Source organism: Apus apus, chromosome 2 (genome assembly GCF_020740795.1).
Source record: "Apus apus isolate bApuApu2 chromosome 2, bApuApu2.pri.cur, whole genome shotgun sequence".
Classification (NCBI taxonomy): domain Eukaryota; kingdom Metazoa; phylum Chordata; class Aves; order Apodiformes; family Apodidae; genus Apus; species Apus apus.
In genome coordinates, this window is record NC_067283.1 from 28,259,339 (window position 1) to 28,282,543 (window position 23,205).

The 23,205-nt window shown below is 35.1% G+C and overlaps 1 protein-coding gene across 1 annotated transcript in view; it reads right to left on the bottom strand.

Moving 5' to 3' along the window:
- THSD7A (thrombospondin type 1 domain containing 7A) overlaps positions 1 to 23,205 on the bottom strand; it is a 274,526-nt gene that overhangs the window by 178,711 nt on the left and 72,610 nt on the right. The window contains exon 2 of the mRNA XM_051612804.1: positions 22,624 to 23,144. Coding sequence (XP_051468764.1) covers positions 22,624 to 22,783 — 160 coding nt within the window. The 5' untranslated portion in view covers positions 22,784 to 23,144. The remainder of the gene's footprint in view (positions 1 to 22,623; positions 23,145 to 23,205) is intronic.

A 23,205-nucleotide genomic window follows, 5' to 3' on the forward strand; every position in this document is an offset into this window, starting at 1 on the left:
AGCTGCTGCCTGAGAGAATAGTGAAGCTCTACACAGTGGAATGAAGTACCAGCACCACAGGACCTTGAGGGTGAACACTGCAGGGTACACCTTCAGGGCTGTGATAAGGGGGACAAAAAAAAACTAGAGGTAACAAAAGCAAGGTCAAAAAGCAGAGCAGCACAAGCCTGTATCAGAGATCATGCCAACTCGAAAAGAATGTGATCTTCTAAGCATAAGATCTTAGGACTAGAACACTAAGTCTCCTAAACAATAAATTCATATATTCGAGACCTTTTAGTGAAAAATGTATGCACAGCAACTGAGAAAATACAGGATAACATAAAACCACTCTAATTTAGATGCTGTTAATGCTACTTTAAATGCCATTGATAGTGCTGCAAGACTTTGGCAAATTAGTGATAAGTAGAGAAGAAAAAAAAATCCTAAAGTGTTAGGATTATACCTTGCAACTAAATAAACATAAGAAAAAACAAAATTTAAGATATTTAAATAACTGTGTAAGACAATAATGCACAAAGAACTGAAGATACCTTCTTTTGTCTTTTTTAACCATAAACTTATGGGTTTGGAGCCAAACTGGGGACTATACCCTGTTATTGGAATATTGGCTTCAACTTACAACAGCAAATCAAAGAGCACCAAAATAATATTTTCCCATGATTTTTAGAGTGACTTTTTAAGCTTTATAAAAAGTACTGCTTCTGAATGTAAACTGAAAAGCCAAAATACATCAGGGACTGCTGGATGACTCAGAAGGAAGGACAAGGAAAAGTTCTTTCTGAAGAACTTTTATTAATTTATAACAAGAAGAAAATTCAGAGGAAACTGAACAGGTAGCAACATCATTTTCTGTTTAAACACCATCATATGCTTGTTTGTCATCTACAACATTTAACTCATTATAAACAGCCTCAATTGTTTGTGAATCCATGGTTATTTATTAATATTTAAGGACAGGGCTTATGATTTCTGAAAATGTGTTCTGCTGTATCTTATTACAAACTGCTAACATGCCAAAAATAGTTTAAAATTTTCCACATTGGTCTTCTACTAACAGATAAAAAAGAAACCTTTATTTACACTCACTTGGAAGACAGTATTAATTGATTGATCTCATTCACTTATTTTAAAGAGAATGATAAAAAGCAAATAAAACAAAATAAAAAATTGTATGTAACTCAATAAAAGTGCTAGAGGGATAAATCAAAATACATTATGACACACTAAGATATACTATGCTTCTAAAGTGAGCAATATTAAATGTAATAAAATTATCTTTTCTTTTCAAACTCAAACAGTGATATTGCACTGATACAAAGGCATTAGGGTATCTCAGCTGGGAGCAGTAAGAGAAAAAAGATGGAAGTAAAATAATCTTTCAAAGTTATGTTCTATCTAATAAAAAATAAGGCAGATTCATAGGAAGCACTTTTTCATAAATATTTCCATATTATTATTTTAAACATTGTGATAACGGCACTTTATTTTTAAATAAATAGGTAGAACCAAAGTAAAAATTTTATATATATATATATATTCATCAAGGAATATTTCCTTTAATTGCCTGTTTGCACTGACCATATGCTTTTGCTTTCCCACAAAACTACTATAAACAATATTTTCTAGGATGCTACTTGGCTTTTGATTTCTTTTCTTTACAGGAAAAGGAACCACATCTTTCTTTGCATTTCAGGTTATTAGAGAAGATGTTCAAGAGTTCTCCCATGAGTATACATTTAACATTCAGAAAGAAAACAACCTTGAAGGAAACAATATTTTATGTATGGCAGTGATTTTATTTTGGAGCTAAGCTAAGACATCCTTCTCACACAGCTCTGAGGGACCTGTTGGCAGGAGTAGCTCTTCCCAGACGGAACAGTTTTACAGCTGTCCATCAGAAAGTGGAAAAGCTCTCAATCCACTAAGATGTCAACTGTACCTAGTCTCATTTTCCTTCTGTCCTTTAACTAGTGCAACTGCATAAGCAGACATTTAAAAGCCAAATCAATGGGATTCTTTCTCAGTCTTGTTAATTTTCTTCATAAAGACATATATACAGGTGTAATGCAATAAATTCTTTTTTATTTGAATTAAGTATGAATAAAAAAATGTATGAGCAAATTCAGACAGGTTGAGTAATTAGGGCTTGAGTCCATTCAATACTGTTTCTAGCATTTTAACATAACTACTGTCTTCTGTAACAGGATCCTTATTTGTGTAGTATTTTGAAAACAAAACATCCTAATACACTCATCTCCCATGGTGACAATTCAGTGTGCAAGCTGCTGCCTCATGCTTGAGCATTACTGACAATGGGCAATATTCCACAATGTCAGCAAAAGGTAAAAAAAGAAAAAAAAAAAGCTACTGCTAATGTTCAGCATATAGTTAATTGATGATAGAGAAACAATTCTCCATCACCAGCTTTGCAGCACTGCTGACTCTGGTCCTGCACCCTCCAGGCTCAAGCAATCACAGTATTTATGACCAGATTGGTCTCTGACCCAGATACAATACTGATTATTGAAGCTTTCATTTGACAGGAGTAATTCTGACCTACTGTGCTAATAGGAACTAAATAACAACCAGACAGCCTAGACTTTCTTTAACCTAGCTATTAACAAACTCATAATGAAACTTAAATCAAGTCACACTGTGTGTGTGTATATATATGCTGGAATGATGACTACAGTACTATGTAATGAGTGACGGTAAAAGTAAAACATGCTAAAACACAAATTGAAGTTTCCGTTGTTTATGTATCTATGTATTGAGCAAGATAAGGACAAATAACTGAAGTGGCTGTATTTCCACCTCCATGGTATTTTGTAGAGGTCAGTTTAGGACAATCCAAAGGAGACTCAAATTATAGCCCTTCTCTACATCAGTGCATCAATGCTATGAGAAACACTGAACTTACCTAATTAAGTAAAAACAAAAAAATGTATGTGTATGAGATTACCTCAATGATTTGAAATAATTCAACATCCCTAGTTACTGCTCCAACAGACTAACTTCTAAAGGAACAAGCCAATTCACTTGGGTGCTACAGTGAAGAGCTATGAATACTCTCATGTTAAGGACAGAGTGGGTCTATTATACAAACTCTGAAACAACAGTTGCATCCATTTGAGTGTTAGCATGTGCTACCAGTGGTCATACAACCATGGTTAACATATGGTTAACAATATTTTAAGTAAATAGTAAAATCCTGTCCACTCTGTATGCACACATCCCACGTCACGCCATCAATGCCATTAGGTCAACAGTAAAAGCACTAGAGAATTAAAAAACTGTTAAACATCTCCTGCTTCAACACTTCAGGATTTGGAATAATTAAACAGAAAATATTCTTCATTAATTCATTTCATATATGTTGAAGAAAAGCATGCAGATTGATTGCTCTTTACTTCCCATTGATCTTTTTGTGCTTCAGCATAGAAGCCGTACTTAACATTTGAATGCACAAAGTCCTGCAACAGCAGAAACTCTTAGGAAAACAGCCTGTAGAAATTAATCTAAATATCAAATTTTAACTGACCAATATCTACCAATTTCCCCTCAAGGTATGAATTTGTCTCTCTTTCTATGAAATATTAGTTGCACGTATACTAAAGGTCCCACACAACTTTATGATAAAGCTAAATAATCAAGTATCTTCCATGAAAATTCTTCAAAATCATAACACTTTTACACTTTTATTTTGTTCTTTCTAGTACTTATAAATTGACCACCGGGGTGACACTTTGAACAGTCTTCCACACCACTGGTTTGTCTCTGTCAGACTCACTGATACCAGAGTTAGGCACTTGATTACATCATGTACTTTTATCTCTGAAAAAGAGCACTAGATTTAAACAATCTTAAATCAAGCTCTTTGACCTTTTTCTGATTACTAGTGCCCACTCAGCCTTTTTAAGATGAATGGTGGATATCTATGTCCAAGACAGTTTATTTGGCAATCACAATACTTCCTGTAAGTTAGATAAATTGAGCGGTCACTTAACAGGGAAAAAGGCCAACATCAATTGCAGCAAAGGTCATTCAGTCCAGCTATCACATACTGTATTAAATTGTCATCAGATCTGAACAGCAATGTCATCAATAACCCATCTAACTAGAATGACTATGAATATGAGAAACAATCTATCCACTTTATGGTGGGCGCAGAGCAGTCAGGAAACTCACACATCCCTGTAAGGCAGCAATAGCAAAGGCCACTGTAGAAACACCTGAAGGGAACAAACATTCTTATCCACCAGTTTGGGGGAAAAGGAGAGGAAAATGAAAGACAGTAATAAGCTGATGCTATACGGTATAGTCTTTTCCACAGTACTATAAAAAACACCCTATGCCCTACAACTTAAAGAGTACAAACTCTTTTCATGAACCCTGGATGGGAACCTTTGCACATAATATCTTACCAACTCAGAGGAAACAGAAGTGATACCCTGAGAAAAAAAAAAAAAAAAAAAATCAGCAAGAAGGTGTTCATTTGTCATATCTGAGAGGACATAATTACTGAGACTCCTAAGGTCTTCAGCTTGAAATTTTGCTGCATCATGGGATTTTGGGTACTCTTATTGTCACTCTGCGAATACCCTGCTCTTCCCAGCAGTCCGACTCACTGGTCAGTTCTGCTGATACTGCTTTTACAATGAGCAAGATGTAGAAATACCTAATGGATACTTGAAATTAATAAATATGACTACTATCCAACCTCTGATAGTTAAAATTATTTCATAATTTTTTTGATACAGCTACTACTGAACTCCCAAGTGTTAAGAAAAGTTAAGAAAATATTTTATCATAATCAAGTGTTTATATTGTTGAAAAAAATACATATTCATTATTTTAACAAAGTTAAAGTTCTTTAGCTACTATAAAAATCACCATAAATGTGAAGAGTTCAAGCACGTAATGTTTATACATTTATATTACAAAGACACATAATACATGTAAAAAGACTCTATAAAGAGAGTTAGTTATTTTTTGAAAGAAATACAATTAATTACTTATACATGTGCAACTTCAATTAAACAAAAGGTCCACACATTACAAAAAAGCCACACCATGCTGTGCTTTCATTTTGCATATAAAATTTGAAATATCTAACTGACATTACACTTACTTTTAAACAATATCCATACTTAGATCTCTTTCATATTTTCAAATAAATCATAACCTAATTTTGAGAAAATCCACTCTGAAAACAACTATGAAAGTGAATGCCTGGGCATTTACAGATGAAATCTATGATATCTACTTAGGAATCTGCACAGTAACAGCTGGTGTTGCATCCAATCAGGAAAGACAAGCAATACCATATGGCCTATTTTTCTAATGCAGTTCAAAACACCTAGTATCCAAAATACCATACTTAGGGGGAAGAAAAAGAGAGTTGAAATCCAAGCATTATAAATAATTAGTCCACTCCATCAGCAATAATTAGTCTACTCTGCTCTAAATTATTTAGCTTTATTCGTAGCATGACCTCTCAACCATTGAAGTCTAACTATACCATATGATAATAACATTTAATCAAAACAAAATTATTTACCATTAAGAAATCCTTGCTTAGGGAAGGTTGCCCAAGTTACAAAAGGCTCACATAAACTGTGTATTTTACATTTATGATGATGTTTAGAATCACCTTATTACTTTGTTTTGTTTTGTTTTCATTATATGAAACAAAGTTATTTCTAAACCCCAGCACTGAGTCAAGAGAACATCATTTAAAGTTACACTTCCGAACAGGGACACCCAGCCATCCTTCTCCTCTGGGAAACCAACAGCAGCAGAAACTTTGGAGAAAGATGGATTACTCCAGGGTATAGAAAAACTGACAATGTAACTGACTTGTTTTCCCTTCCAGTTTACACTCAAAATCTGTGCTGATGAAATTAATGCTCATACTTGAAATCATGACAGTATCAAGAGGATACACTCAGAAAAAATACAGATTTGATCAGCAAAATGTTAGTTCTCTATTGCCTAGAAGCTGTTTCTAACAAAGCACAAAATGACAACTTTTAAAAAACTGGCAGGAAGGACAGTTACTCTACACTTGAGGAGAAGAAGCCAGCTCTGAATGACAGAGATGTGTACTTATAGAGATCCTGATTTTATCTTTTGATTTGAGCTACAGTTACAACAACCTGTCACTCAGTCCACTGAAGTAATGGCAGAGTACTTTGACATGAAGAGAACATATTGTAAGAAAACAACATGCTGATGAAATTGTATTAATAGTACTGTGGGTTTCACTTATAATCAACCATTGTATTGACAGCTTTAACATATATACTCCTCAAAAAACAACCAAAACCAAACAAGTCTCTTTTGCAGTTAAAAACTTTGCATATATAAATAATTTTAAATATAATTTTGTAATATTGACAATAGTTTTTAAGAATATATTTTTAGACAATTTGTTTCAAATGTTCATAGAAATATTTATCTACCAGTTATAAAAATTCTAAACAATAGATATCTAAGTTGAATAAAATAATCTTCATATATTTAAAGGAAAATAAAGATTTCTGTTCACTTATTTGTTCTCAGGTGCTCACCTTTTCTTACATAAGGTTAACTAGAAATTAGCAGCTTCACTGAGCAGGGTGAGTCCATCTGTCCCACTACTAGTCCACAGCAAAGAATGAAACAGATAAATTCCAAACCTTCAGTTTACTGATTAAAGATCTAGTCTACGGCCATCTGCTAAATTACAATAATCTGTTAGGATGTCCGAAATCCTGACACTGAGAAACTGACAGCAGAGATGTTTCAGTGATGAAAACTACACTAACTAATTCTGTACCATCACAATAAGGCTAGAAGTATTTCCAGGAGGCTACTTACACTTCATTATCACAAAGTATTTAAGAATATTCTAAAACATAGAACCACCAGGCCATGCTGGAGAAATGTGTTCCTAAAAGCACATCAGAAGTAATAAAATAGAATCCTATAATTTGCAATCTAAGAAACTCTTTATTACACTGGCCTGAGAAGAAATACTGTATTCCAAAATGCCTTATCCAATATGTTATTTGTAAACACAGTAGAAAAACGTCTTGTTAGCTACTGGGAACAAATGGATGGCATTGCAACTGTAGGTGGTCTTAGAGCTGAAAGATTGGTTATAGAACCATAGAATCATTTTGTTTGGAATAGACCTTTAAGATAATGGAGTCCAATCGCTAGCCTAGCATTGCCAAGTCCACCACTAAACTGTGTCCCTAAGCACCACATCTACAAGCCTTTTGAATACCTCCAGGGATGGTGACTCAACCACTTCCCTCGGCAGCCTGTTCCAATTTTAGTTATCATACATTAATTTCATATTTTGCTCAATTGTCCATCCCTGCAGTAGAAACACTATTCAGTTTCCCATATGGTACTGAAGAACTACATAAGAATTCCAAATCAGAACAATAAAACCAACTTAAAACTTGACAAAAACAAAGACTAAGCAAAACTGTCAAAAAATAACTTTATCATTTAATAATTTATCAAAAGGCATTGCACACACATTACCTTTAAAATTAAAATGGGCATTGTTTCTATGCTCCTATGAGCAACTTCTGTATCTTTTCCAGCATTGAAAATTGATGGACTTCAATCAAGGCAGAGAAAAGCACAAGATTAGAATCATAGAGAATTGCCTCTCTCACAACCAGCTACCATGAAGTATATTTCACTTTGAAAGCTTTTCCATTAAGTAGGTTTTAAAACAATATATTCTAGTTGGAAAACTTTTCTTGAGACCAGTTAATTTTAAACATGTATGACATTCTCAGCTTTGAAAATGGAATGGTAATCAAAAGCTCATTTAAATACAAAATTGTTGCCAACAGCCAGGCAAAGGGTACTCATCTACCAGATTTCAAAATGACAGGTATTATACCTGAAAAGTTGAACTCCCAGAGATTTCTTTGCAATCACAAGTAGTAAATTACTTTTTGTCTGTACTGCATTGAAACTTGAAATTATTTTTTCCACATAACTAAAGGAGCTCAGAGGTGGCAAGAAACACTTAAGAAGCATTTTGCATTTCTTAAATTCCATAGAAGACAATGGTCTCCATAGATGCAAAAAGGGGATAGAAATGGGTTGGAAGAGAACAACTCCAAAATAAAATATTGAACCATCAATTACAAATGTAACTATAGGAACTAACAAAAATCTACATTAAAACTTCCCCAATTACCAACCAAAGAATACATCTTTTGTTACAAGTGAAAACTTAAAGGATGTCAAAACAACCTGTATTAATCCATAACTCATGCATCCGTATGTTTACCAAGTCTGTTTGTTAAAAGTACATTGGCATGATGCTCAGAATGAATTCTAACAGGCAACCATATTTCTGAAAGACAAAGGAACAACCTTTCCTAAATATTCTTTCAAAATAAAGGGGGGAAAAGTGCCACCTAGCTCAATTTCACCTCCTTACCATTCCTTTTAAATCGAAGGATTAGGTGTTATCCCTTAACTAAAGCATAAAGGCTAATCTACCTAACAGCTAAGAATCTCCTGAAAAGGCAACAAGACCAAGACACATAATCTACCTTTTTTAAAACCTCCTTTTGAGGTTTGAAAGGAGGTTTTAAAAAGGGTATTTTGCTAGAATGCATATTGTATCAATGAAGGCAACTAAGACAAAATTATTTAAATAAAGTTGAAAAGAAAATGAAAGTTCATTAAATACATTAAAGTGGCAACAAGAAACAGCTAGAAACTTCTCAGGGAGATTATTTACCCCTTTTTATCCAACAAACATGAATTTGCATTTACATATTTTTAATTTCAAGCTTTCATTTTCTAGTTAAAATAATAAAAATTTAAAACAAAACCCAAAAACCAGTTAAACATAATTTCTGTAAACACCAAAAAAATAGGTCAGAGCAAAATACTGCTTACTTTTCTACCTCCCAATTCTTATGTTCCAGAATTGATGTTGAGCACATACCTGAGTGTTCCCTTGAGTCATCACATTAAAGTCACAGGAGATAAATGTATATATGGTTGGACACAGAAATTTTATTTTCGCTATAGGAAAATCCCACATAAATATATTGTTATGATCTGGAAAGCGAAATAATAGATTTGCACTAACTGTTGTGCTAGAATGATTTCGATCTGCCTCTCACTTGATGATGACAAAAAGAGAAAACTCAAAAACTTATTAAACTAATTGAAATTAGGAAAAAAAAGCAAAAATTCCTGTTAGGATATTGCATAGATGTGTTTCATATTTCACTTATTAAGCCTACACTAAAAGTTTTTCACCTTCTTACTATGTGAACCAGTCCCTTAAGGTCACATATTTTAGGATATCATGAGCACTAGATGTGACAAGGTGGCTTGTAGCCTAGGAATCAGAGCACAGAAAACCACTGACAGCATTATCAATTTCCTAATCTGGCATTCCAGGTCATCTTCAAGGCTGCAGGCTCTTACAAAACAGCAGCAAATGTCTTCTGAAGCACCAAATGTCTCTATGGAGTGCAGATGAATATTAAAAACAAGTTTTGTATTGCCATCATGGTGTGACTGATATTCAGGGTTTCTAACTTACAGATCTAGGATATCATTAACAAAAGTACCAAAATGGTTCAGGTTTTGTAATCTAATTTAAATTCATCTTTGATAAAAATCCTTAGATGTTGAGAGCAAAATAAATAAGACTGTCTTTGGGTCTCTCATTTTTCCTCTTTGGAAGTGCAATAACACAACACCACAAAAAGATGAACCACTATTTCTTGTTGCAAGTAAAGGCCTATGGCAATAAGAGCTCATGTTTCTTCTCCAGAATACTGAGTATTTATTTAACAGGCAGCTAATACAGACCCAGGTCACAGGGACAAACGTCTCATAGAGTATCCATTGGCCCACTGGGACAGAAAAGGGGTTAAGATATGGAAAATCTAACAAGTCAAGTGAGAAACTGGGATGGGGACCTAAAAACTATCATCTCTACCAAAAAAAGACCAAAAAAAAATCTTAGATGATAGATTTGAAAACTCATTAAAAACTCTGTATATACAAAAACTTAATGCACTTTAAAGAACTAGCCCAAATTTCTCATCTGACTAGTGTCCTAGTGTCCTAGAATTCAGCATGCAAAATACCAAACTGATACCAAATCACTCTGTGGCAACTTAGTTATCAGAAGAAAAGGCCCTCCACCTGAATAATGTAGGTTTATGGCTTTTTGTTTGTTTGTTGTTTTGTTGGGGATTTTTGTGTGTGTGTTGTTTTGGTATGTTGTTTTGTTTTTCTTAAAATAGTTTTCCCATGAAAAATCCCAATTTCCATCTGCCTCATAACTTTATTAAATTAGTGATTAACAATCAACTCAGTAACAGGGAAGTACATGTATCTGGGCAACAATCACATCTCTGAAGAAAGTAATTCTCAGCCTGAAGTTAGAAGTTAAAAGTCACATTAAACCAACTAGAGTAACCACTATGTAAATGGCAGAAACTACACTGCTTGGCACAACACTAATAGGTTGATTTATCAAGAAAGATTAGAGTTCACTAAGCACAGTTCAGTTAAGTGATGGCTGAGGGGCATGAAAACTGACAAATGCTCTTCTTGTGTAATCTAGTCATGAAGGGAAAAAGGATTATAGAAAAAGGCAAACTAGCTATAAAATAACACAACACACAGACAATAGTGTAGTCTTTCAATTACAGTGATAGAAATACTACTACTTAAATATTTACTATAAATGCAAAGTAGAGCTTGGGAAAGATATGGCAGATTGGGAAGAAAGAATGGGTAATTATTCAGCCTCATTAAATTTTTCATCAGAAGGAGCAAACTACCATAGTTTGAGCATTTCCTTTTTCATTAGAGTGCTTTTTAATATTGACATCCAACCAATTATGTTCAAGCTAATTCCCAGAATACTGTGAGAATGTAGCTACTTTCAGAAGTTTTTCCAGATTAATGACCTGCATTATTTTTTCATTAGAAGCTGCAGTGTGCTCCGAGACATACAAAGTGGAGAATAAAAAACCACCCTGAACAGAACATTTTCTCCAAAAAGCCCTTGGCTTTTTTCATGAGTTTCTATCTTCAGGGAGCCTTCTTAATCTTTACTTTAAAAATTCAAAACCAAAAGCAACACTACTACATCAAATGGACTTCTTGTTTATAATCAACTGCAGCAAATTAGTTCAACTCTCTGCCTGTTAGCTCCAGACAGAGGTGAAGTGATATAACACAAAAGTAATGTATTTATTTTTTTAATTGCCCTGGTATCTTTGATGTTGTAGACTCTGATTTTTATGTTTAGGGCTTTTTTGTTGTTATTTTGTGGGTTGTTTTTTTTCCAGATATGCTATTCATTAATCAGTTTTCCCTATCTAGGCTAAACTACTCCAACAACATTCTGAAGCCTGTTTATTTTAAATACTTTCAATGAATTTTTAAAAAGTTAACAAAAAGGCAATATATTATCCAATTCATTACACAGAAAGCAGGACATCTTTGGTTTATGGCTTCTTAATATACTTCATCTTTCCTTTCCAAAGTAATTCTCCCTGGTAACATTTACATAAGAAGTGATAAATGTCTGTCTTAAACTGAACAGAAATTGAAAAACTGGATTGCATGAGTAACTAATATAGGCATACAAGACTGAAAACTTGTTTTGTGCTCTTCCTTTTATATTTTATCTTTAATTAAGTTGAACTTTTTCTTCAAAATAAGTTTTCCTGAAATCCATATTTTGTTAATTACTGCCTGCTTCTAGGAGTGCTACTCATTTCTCTCAGGGGATTATGTACAGACTGGATTCCATTCATAGAATAATAATAATAATAATAATAATAATAATAATAATAATAATAATAATAATAATAATAATAATAACAACAACAACAACAACAACTTTCCGGGTAACAGTTTTTTACCTGCTGAGAAAACACTATATTTAGAAAGGTATAGGCATATATCGAAGATTGCCTTTAATTTAATAAAACAGCAAGGTTAGTAGTTCAGAAGATGTATATACAACCTTTGTAACAGATACATAATCTACTTTGGAAGCAAATTCTTTACTATCTTACAAACTATCATCTATATGAACAACAGCAATATATAATTTACTCTGAGACAGAGGTTCACTGTTTCATCTGCTTCCAGCACTAAACCATGTCCCTAAGCATCACATCTACATGTCTTTTAAATACTTCAAGAGGTGGTAATTTCTCATCATTATGTACACACTATATTCTATTTCTTAAATGAGAGTTGAGAGTGATGAAGACATTTTATAAGCAACAGATATTTGTCATTTTTTTTTCTATTGGTGTGGCAGCAATTTTTAGTTCACTGAATTGTTACTTCATTTCTAATCAGCAATGTCCGTTTATATGTGAGGCTTCAAAAAAATAAATCTTTTTTTGAAAAACCTACTTCAGCATCCAAAAGGTAAAAATCTTGCTACCTGTTTGGGTATTTTTACCCAATTTCACTTTTTGTTAGGAGAGAAACTAAGCAGTACACTGCTCAGGAGAAACTATAAAACACTGTAACCTAGCAAATCCAGTATTTTCAAGGGAAGGCATTTACTACATAGCATCCTCATAGCAATAAAATGAACTTCTTGAGGAGTTAGGATAAGAAAAAGACAAAAATTACGCTATCTCATAAAACATATTTTAAAGTTACTTCCATCACATATAATTGGTAGTAAATCTAATTAAATACATTACATCTGTACTATGACAAAAGAACCAAGATTCAGTTATAATCAGTACATATAATCTTCATCTTGATTTATTCCCTAAAGCTTTGAAAGCATATTAAACACAGAGGGGGGAAATTAAATACTCTTATCACTAGGAAGTATCTAAATCACCTATACAAATCTGTCATGGCATGCACTTTGCAGAGTTTCAGAGAACACACTTCTGTGCAGCACAGACTATAGCAGCTCTCTAGAGAGCGAAGGAAGTACAGTATAGAAGTTAACCTGAATTTCCTAGCCTTATGGTTCAGGTACCCAAACTGTTCCCAAGGTGTTGACATTCATATATCAAGTTGAAATATGGAGAGCCACAAGTCATTCATACATGTCAAGTTAAAGACTACAAATGTTCCTTGCAAGCTCAGTCACTTTATCACTCTCCCTCCTCTTCCTTTCATTATCTTCTGCATGGCACCAAGCACATCTCACAGGAATGAGATGGTCTTTCCCATGTTGCTGTCTAAAAAGCAATGTTGACTGTGATTTTAATTTAGAATTACAAAAACAGGAGTGGTTTCAATGACAGCCTTCCAAGCATACCTCTTAAAAACAGCAAGCTAAGCAGTGAAGCTGGAATTTCTTAAAATATGTTGGTGTTATATAAAAAATACAATTCTGTTATTAGATATGACCACAAATTGACAACTGTGCTCCTGATTTAGTCAGACACTGAAGACCCAGGTAACATACTGTTAGATTTATTATATGCTAGTGCCATTGGATCCATACAGCACTATTCAGTAATGTGTTCAGAACATCACATATATATGACACCTACAAGCACAGATCTATGTATTGTTGGAAATGTCATAAGAAAACAGCTTCCAGACAGATTCACTAGAACACTCATGTTAGTTTAAAAATTTCCATATCTGTCTGCGATTGCTGCCTTTTCTCAGCCCCCTGAGTTTTTAAGTCTCAAAATCTATTTTAATTATTTGTATTTAACAGAAAATAGCTGCTGGTTGCTTGCCTCATACCCTTCATGTTTGTATTCTCCACTCATGTAAACTTCTTTCTTCCTGTTTCCCAAATGTCCTAATCTTTTCCACTACACCCATTTTGCTTGCATGTGGCAATTGCTACAAGTGTGCTAAATGTGTTTCTTGGCAACTGTATGATAACTACATAAAAAAATCACAAGTCTCAAAGTTTCTTCCATTTTCTTTTTTCACAGAGACCTACAGAAAACTATACTCATAAATGTCACTACACAGAAGAGGAAACAAATTCCCAATGGCATGACTGCAAACCACTTGCAGAGCTGAGACTGCATTAAGATCCAACCTCTTCACTAGCTTACAGGTTTCTTGTTTTGATTTGGTTTGGGTCTTTTTGTTTTATTGTTGATTTTTTAATAAGGTTTGATATTCCCTGTTGCAAGACACAGCAGTCTTACTGAAATGGCTTTTACCCTCTTCTTCCACCTCTTCCCCCAGTCAGGGCATTATTTTGATCAAAACAAGTGAATCAAGCCACATGGAATAAAATGGGACAAAATTCATCTCAATGTGCACTTGATTCACCCAGTTAGTAGAAAACCACAACACAAGCAAAACTCTACCAAATGCAGGGGATCTTTTAGGATAATCAAGCACATTCATATAAAATTCAAAATGAGTTTTGCTAGGTGCAAGAAGAAAGGATGACTGCCAAATTAATGAATGTAGAAATGCTAAGAAACAAAAACATTCCTGTTACTACTGAAGATATTTTCTCCCAACAACACATTTTTTAGCCATTACAGGCAATCCCGATTCCAAGCTTCTTCATAACAGTCTTTCTATGAAAATAATTTTCTCCTCTACTATCTTCTAGTATGGCATCTTGATATCAGTTATTGAACTTCTTTTGGCACATGAAATTATCTGAATCTTCTTTTAGAATGTTCACAATGTATCTTTGTAAACAGCATCTTTAACAAGTCTTAATTATGTCATTTTGTATAAAACTGTGGTACATAGGAACACCAGCAACTGAAGAGAATTCAATTGTGCTAGGCATTGTACAAACACGAGTCATTATAAAACAATCTCTCTCTGTTCTATTCCTTATTTCTCTAATGGCTTAGTGGTAAAATAGCTATTCCCCAGCACACATAGGGAGAGTTATCTTATTGTTCACTAATATAAACATTTCATTTTGCATAATAGAGGAGGTAGAAAGTAATAACATATCTCATTAAGAAATTTCTCATTGGATTAGCAGATGCCATCAATCTTTAAAATATTTAAGTATGTCTCATTACATCAGAAAACACTTCCAATTAACATACTCAAACTCACTTTATGCAATATAAACTGTCTACAAAAAACAGTTACATATTCTCTCTCCCCCTCTCTCTCTCTCTCAAAATACCTATGGAAAATTCTTACTAGCATTTGGATGTTTGAAAGCTTGCTGTATTTCCAGCAATGGCATTCACTAGAGATCACACGAGAACCCTCCACTTGGGTCAGTCAGTAAGAGCTGCATCTATAATGCCACTCTTTTCCCTGAGTCCATAGATACACACCAGTTTTTCCTTCGCAATCCCACAGACATAAAAACACTAAAACAATCTTGGCAGTGCCCACAAAATAGAGAAAGCGAATTGAAAAAAACAGCTACTTCCAGAAATGTCAGCAGCACCAAAATGCACAGTGTTAATTAATGCTGAGAACGTGCTGATTGCTACAATAAGTGTCTGCTGTATTTAGTGTGAAATCCCAGACACTGATATGTTTAACTGTACAGCATTCATATGAAAGTGGTAAATAATGGGGTCTTTAGGGGAGATTAATTTGGGTGGTAGAAAAACTGCTGACATTAACTTTAGTTTGACTGAGATTTAATATCCAATAGTTACAGTTATTTTAATAGTGATCATCTAGGAAAACTTTTACAAAACAATGTGATTATTTTTTTTTTAGGGTTTCTAGATAGGTTTCATCTAATTCATCTGATTGTTTTAGTAACTTCATATATTTTTTACTGCCTCACTAGACACAGATAGACAAAAGAAATAAGAAATCCATAAATAAAATCCCAAGTTAATGCTACTGTTGTCTCCAACAGTAGGCTCTGTCAGCCCATTGCCTCCTTTGAGGTTCCACACCAAACCTCCCGATCTTCAACTTCTGTCAGTTTGAATTTAAACAGATCTTTACCCACCTAAGGAACCCACCATTTTTTTTTCAGCCTCGCTAGTCTAAGAAATAGAGATTTTTGACTGGATATACGTCCAGAAAAGGGTCTCCCAGCCCCATTAGATGGAGAGGCTTTGCTTGTGGACAGAAAATAGATTACAGAAGAATACAAGGAGGGGGGGGAAATATACACACAGTGAAGAAAGTAGTGAATGCAGGAAAGGACCTTCATTAAACAGAACGAATATATGTTGTGTCCTAAATCCCTGAAATTATTTCTCTGTGACAGTATGAAATTTAATGTGTAATTTAATTTATACCATGGCAAATACTACCTCAAAATATAGATTACTACTTGTCTTCGAGAATACTAGCTGTTACATTATGGGAGCTGGGCTTTCTATTAAGTCTGGAGTTACTGCATTAAAACATACACAGTCCTGACACCTGAACAACTAAGTAGATGAACATGAGAAAAGAATCCATCAACATCAAGCAGAGTTGGGAACTTCGAAGTTAAAACCTTGTCTATAAGATTATTAATAAACTTTATCAATTCAGCACCGGTGCAGCCAGCCTACAGAACAAAACAGCCTGTAGTTTTTGAGGTATTCTCTTATTTCAGCATCCCCATAAACAGAGGGATTCAACTGATCCACTTAGCATAAGCACTTCAGGGCACTTGCTGAAAACAATCCAAGACATTCTCAGCTACTAGTACAACATGATCAGCTACCATTTTCCACTTTTCTGACAGCTTCAAAATGCTGTCCTACAAGTGAAGTCAACCATTAGCCCAGAGTATATTACTTGTATATCTTAACTAGAGATTTTTAATATCAGCCATACTTTTCTCTATTTTCCTTTTTTGGATATAGCAAAGCAGCTGCATAAGAAAAATAATTTCAGCAGCACAGAATTTTTCTCCAAACATTTAAATATTTTGTGTGATTTTGTTAAATAAGGACATATTACTGAAAAACATTTATAAATAATCTCCTTAAAGCAACCATTTTCTGCATCTCTGCCAAATGTTTTGTTGCCAGGCTGCACTATAAACCTTTTGCATTAATCAAAGACTCAATACTTGCTTTGCACAATTTCTGTTGAATACAAAAATCTGAAAAAATATTTTATAATTTCGGGCAAAGAGCAAGAGTGATGAACATGCCTAATGAAAATTAATATTTTCTTATTCAAGTCATAGATAGACAAGCCCCATTTGACTACATAAAATTCAGATTTAACTGGGAGACAGGCAGTAAATAGTGTGGTTGCTTAGACGCACATTGCAGAATGCAATAGAAGTGATAAATTCTAATTAATTTTAATTTATGCAGAGCATATGTAACCAACACTTAACCGTGTTCAATGCTGGAAGATCACTTACATTTTAATTCAGTGAGCTAACAGTAAAGCATCTTTAGCACATTTTGCTTGGATAATTTTTATTCATTAAAAAGCTGAAGAAATGCAGTTTTTATTAATAATCCTTTTATCTTTTTCTGTAATTGAAGACATAAGAATTAAAATGATGAAACCTGAAAATGTGTTTTACATTGATAGTTTTAAAATATTGACCTCTCCCTTCTCAAGGACATGTAGGTACCAGCTCAAGTTCACCTAGCCATAACTAGAACTCTGTTTTTCCTTGAAGAGGTCATCATTGCCCTGTTTCATCATCACATATGAATTCCTTTCCAGTCAGTCATGCCCCAAGTTAAAACATTTTTTCTCATTTAGCATTTTCCCTTGGTCTTCACATCTAATCCTCCTGTTCAGATCGTTTCTTCCTAATCTCTTCAGAATTGGGAGTTTTCTGTTTACTGACATAGACTTAACTGTCTCTAGTCTCAAGCTGTGATTACTGAAAAAAATATTTATTTTGGTTTTGGGAAAAAAAAAATACCGAAAGAGGAAATTTCTGCTGTATGATGAAACATTCAAAATACAAGCTGACACAACCTCTGAAAGATACATGTTCTAATCAGAGGGCTGGTTAGATAATTTCTCTCTTGCCTTGTGATCATTCCTGTCAGAGTGTATTTAGGCAGATTTTGAAATGCCTGGTGGACTGCTGGTCCTAGGAAGGACTTCTGTTCCCCTCAGGCATTAATATAAGATAGAAACAGTCTGTCCTCTGAAAATAAGGACAGTCCTAAATAAAATAAGGACATTTTATCCAGTGATTTTATATTTGTTGGCCACCAAACATGATAAATGAGGAATTTCAGAAAAAAAGGTTGGAAACCCTCTCCTCTCCAACTTCACTTGTGGCACCAAACTATTTTCAAAATAAAGTTGGGTCTTGGAACATGTAAAACAGAAAAAAAAACAGACTAGGATGAATGCTGGTACAGAGGTTGCATTTGTTCTACATCATGTGTACGTGGGAAAACAATACATTAAAAATCAGAAGAGTTTTGAGAACCAAGTTCTCATCAAGTAATAAAGAAGCATTATGTGGCTAAAAGATCCCAGAGCAACATCTTGAAACAGGAGAAAGATTTATTCATAGTGAAGTAGGTGGCCCTTGTGCAGGCTTCTTCCCATGAGGATGAAACAAGGAAGAACCAAGGAGAGATGTTGCTGCCCGACAGTGCTCAGAAAGCACTCTTGGGCTGCAGAACGTTCAACACCCCCCTGGTGCCAGTGGAAACCAGTTGTCACACAGGTTTCACACTAGACCCCTGCCCACCAAGAAGCACATCTGATCTGTGTTTCCTACCCCCATATTAACACCTTTCCTCCGATTCTCCACTGCCTAAAACATTGAGCAAGTTATCATCTAAGGACCTATTCTCATATACAGAAACACAACAACAGCATAAAAACATAGATACTTAAGTGTTCTGTTCAGAAAATGAAGAATTTTTCCCTTTAATTTTAAAAAGGCACTGTGAACTACAGAAAGTCTACTTCAAGTTCTACCTTTGTTAAAAAGAAAGGGAAAACTCCCAGTTGCAATTGTTATACAGAAGACCAAGTATTGGTATCACACAATTGCAGACATTTCAAGTAATTCAGCAGAGCTATGTCAATCTATACTTTCCGAGATGTGATCAATAGTCTTTCAAACAGATAATGATGGTATTTTTTCTTATTACTTCTTTTGTTCCAGAGGTATCAATTTGATGCTGAATCTTCCATTTCAGGCATGTAATGTGCATTACTTCAACCTGTCAGAAGCAGCAATTTTACAATGTGTTCAAAACTTTCTGATCTTGTACAGCTCCTCCATGATTTTATTAGCAACTATAGGCAGACATAACACCCAACACTAACAGCACATCACAGATCATAGTGTCAGTTGACTTAACAAAAACAGATTAAACACAAGGTGGAAAGAAGTAAAGGAGAGTTCTGAGGTGGCAAGAAATGCCTACAATTAGTTGTGTATAGAAATGGTATATACATGGCCTGCATCATGAAATGTCAGACCAATATGTATTTTCTTGTTCTGGAATAGTGATAACTGTATGGCAGCCTTTATTTAGGAATCAGCAGTGCTCACACTGCTTACTGCAAAACACAGATACATCAAAATCTTAGCCCATGGTGGGCAGATTAAACAAGATTATAAAATGTTCTATAATATTAAAATTTCACCTTAAAAATAACATAAACTGGACAATAACATACAACAAAAGCTAACAAACAAGCATTTTTTGTTGAATTGTGGCACAGATGGGTTTTTTGGTGTATGTTCATATATGGAAACAATTCAGTAAGGCTTTGTAATAGTTAAGGTAGAATATGAATGCATTTTAAAACATTTCAGAAACTCACAGAAATTCCATGTAGAGGTATAAAACCTAAACCAAACAACTGTTCATTGCAAATGAAATCAGTAGACTCAGAGAAGGGCCATTACTTATGAACTAAACTTGTCATTCAGAAATTCCTTTAACTTCAAAAGTCCAATGCTCAGCAGTGCATGTCCACCTCACAACAGTGGACTCACCACCCCTTAACATCACACATCATCTGTTCTACTGTTCTCTACCTCAAATCATCAAGGAGACAGAAACCATGATTCAGCTCTGGGAATCTAGCTGTTTCATCACTTTGCTGTGAAGAGCCAGGTATTCTGTACAGATGGAGATTTTGCTTCAGTTAATGCTAAGGAAACCAGATGGCTTTTCCAGTGACCACACAAAATGAACCTGTTACGTATTTGTATCTGAAAAAAAATGCACTCATGATGTCTGAATGATAACCCCTGCAGATAACTGTAAAGGGCATCCTTAAGAAAACACAATGCAGTAAACTAGTACAGAAGACATGGAGCTGCCTATGTCTAGACACTATTTTAAAAATATTTAGAACTAAAAACCAGACACATGTAAGTAATGAACAGCACTTTGAAAAGCTGAGGCCAGACTAAATTAGCTACAAAAATATAAAGTTTCTCATAAAAAGGACATAACAGGTCCCAAAAGGCCTACAATCAAGCTGATGTCCTAGACACAGTCTTAGCCACACATTCCCCTGACTCATTTCATTCACAGAAGGAAAAGCAAAATATCACTTGAATTGGATAAGCTCAGTACTGTTCAGTTTTATTATTCTCTATGATACTTTAGATGAACTTTATACACCCCTTTACTAGATAACTCTTCAGCTCACTAGCCAGAGAGTCTCCTAGGTCACTTTCTAGAACCTCCCACAAAGAGGTGGGGAAAAGAGCAAAACTCTAGCTAAGAACAAGAGTGGAAAGATTTAATTAGCAGTCAAACACAGATGTGCTACCTTGCCATTCACCTTTTGGAAAGAGCCACTCTGAGTTGTTTTTCATCGTGTTCTGGTCAAGTCGCTGATGTTATACTAAAATCTGTGCAGTGAACACACGTATCTTATTCCTCATTGCAAGGAATACATAGGAAAGAGGTCACAGAAGAAAAGCTGAAGGGAAGAATTAGCTCTTCATCAGGCAGCATTAGATCGCATCAGTTCAAAAGAAAAGTTGCTTAAGAGCAGTCTTTGCCAGGAAGGTAGAAAATGAGGAGAAAGCATAAGCCAACCCCGTTTGCTTCTTGCTGACTTAACTGATGTGACTTCAGAGCACGTGTATGATATGCAAAGTAAGCAGAGTTAAGTCCACAACAAATTGGCAGTTCATGGTCTGAAGTGCTAGTTAACTAGGGTTGTTACTAATCTCAGCCTATAGTACTATTTTAATATTTTAAAACACAATCTGTCAACTATCACATGGAGACATAATAAAATGCTGCAAAGTTTATTCTACTGATGCTTAGAAACTTAAGATAAGTGTAAAATATTTAATGAAAATGCTACATTATTACTGTGCTTTTGCATAAATCTGTGTACGAATTTTATGTCTTTTTAAGTATGTGCTGAACATTTACAAACCTGTAATGGAACTGAAAACTATGTTTTGAATTTGTTAATAGTTCAAAAGAAAAAAAAATGGGTCACTGTCATTGTGCAACCCATCTTTCAGTCAGAAGTGAAAGTTACAAAGGATTTTCCCTTCTTCAGATTTCTCTTTCTAGCATTATCGGAAAGCTGGTCTTTTTGTTTAAATGAATTTCCTTTTAATCTCCTCACTTGAGCTGCTGGATAGATGGAGCCTCTTAAAAAATTCAGGATATCACTGTAATTGTAAATTGATCTGCTTCTGTGGCAGAAGGCTGGGGCCCTCCATAAAGCAGAGAGACTGTCTTCTTAAAGTTGTTTTTCAAATAATTAATTTGCGCTCTCTCCTATTACTGTATTATCCTTTAATGGAAAAACAGTTCTTAAACAAAACTGCTACTTTTTAGATGGCTTTATTTCTGGCAACATAACGGGAAGACACCAAATGCTTAAGCAAAGGTTAAATATTTACTGGGTTGAAATTCTTAAATTTCCTAAAGGAGACTTTTACTCTGCTTCCACAGAAACTATAACTGTGTTAAAAAACTAAAATGTACACATTCATCACTGCTAAAGTTCTGAAATAATGTAATATATGAATAGACACAGGAAAATTCCCCACTGATTTTTAATGCAAAGTTAAGGCTGGAACACTGTTATGACTATGCAATCTTTAAAACAGACACGTAACTCATTAGTATCAAAGCAGAGAAAATTATCTGTCTAGTGTGGGGATGAATCCACAGCCTATTTGCCTTTGGCTCTTTGGTTATGAGATCTGGCATCACTTGGATTATTTCACCTAATCCATCATTAGCTTTCACGTGTCCTATATACTGTGCAACAAACCTAAATTTAACAAACCCAACTCCCCATCAATTACCACACTGAATATATTACATGTCAGCACAGAGCACACAGACGTCTTTCTTTGTGAAAAGTCAATATTTTTAGAGCACTGTTAACGTTGCTGACTCCAATTGTAACAAATGTTCCTTCTCATTGTGGACAGGTACTAATGCCCTGAACTTTGCTATTTACATAGAGCGCAGAGCTCCTAACAAAATGAAAAACCTCAGCAGACACAGAAAATAGGTGAGAGATCGCAGTAACAGTGCCAAAGAGTCACAAATATGTTGTTTTAATTGCCATATTGGCTTGGCTGGTGGAATCCTGGAAGATGACCTATTTCTTTTTTTTCCCCTATAATCCTGCAAGTAAACATTACTAATTTAGATTCAACTTTCCCTCTCTAGGTACACAAAGCACACAACAAGGTTACTACTTACAACAACAAAAAAAATGAACACGCTGCTGTCGCAATAACATAGCATCCTTACTTACCGGTCTTCCACAAATACACCGACGAAGTTTGGAATTCACTTTGCGCCCGAGCGTCCCAGCTCCCCAGCAGCAGAAGCACGAGCACTCCCACGCAGGAGGCCGGCACGGCGGAAACCCCTGGACCACGGCAGAGAGCAGCGCTGCCCTCGCTCAACCCCATGCCTCCAGCAGCCCGCTGCCACCTCCAAACCCTGCAGCAGGACCGCAGCGAAGCCTTCTTCCAACAATATTCCCTGCTTCAGAATTTCTTCACGGGGAGAAGGGGACTGGAAACCTCTCTCCCGCTATTGTGCATGGCAGTTGAAAAGGAAAAACTGTTTAACGCCAGGGAACAATAGAGTCCTTGCTTGCTCTGGCTGCTGCAGCGGCTGCTGCTAGTATGGTTGCTGCTCCACGCTCTTCCATTCAGCAGTTAGTGGCAGTTTTCCATCAGCTAAAAGCGAGACAGCTGTCCACAGGGGGCTCCAGCTGACTGAGCAGGTTATCTTGCTCTGGGAGGCAGCAGCAGTCATTTACACCAGCTGGAGAGAGGGAGAGACAGAGAAACAGGGATGAGGAGAAACACAAATAGCCCAGTGCTGT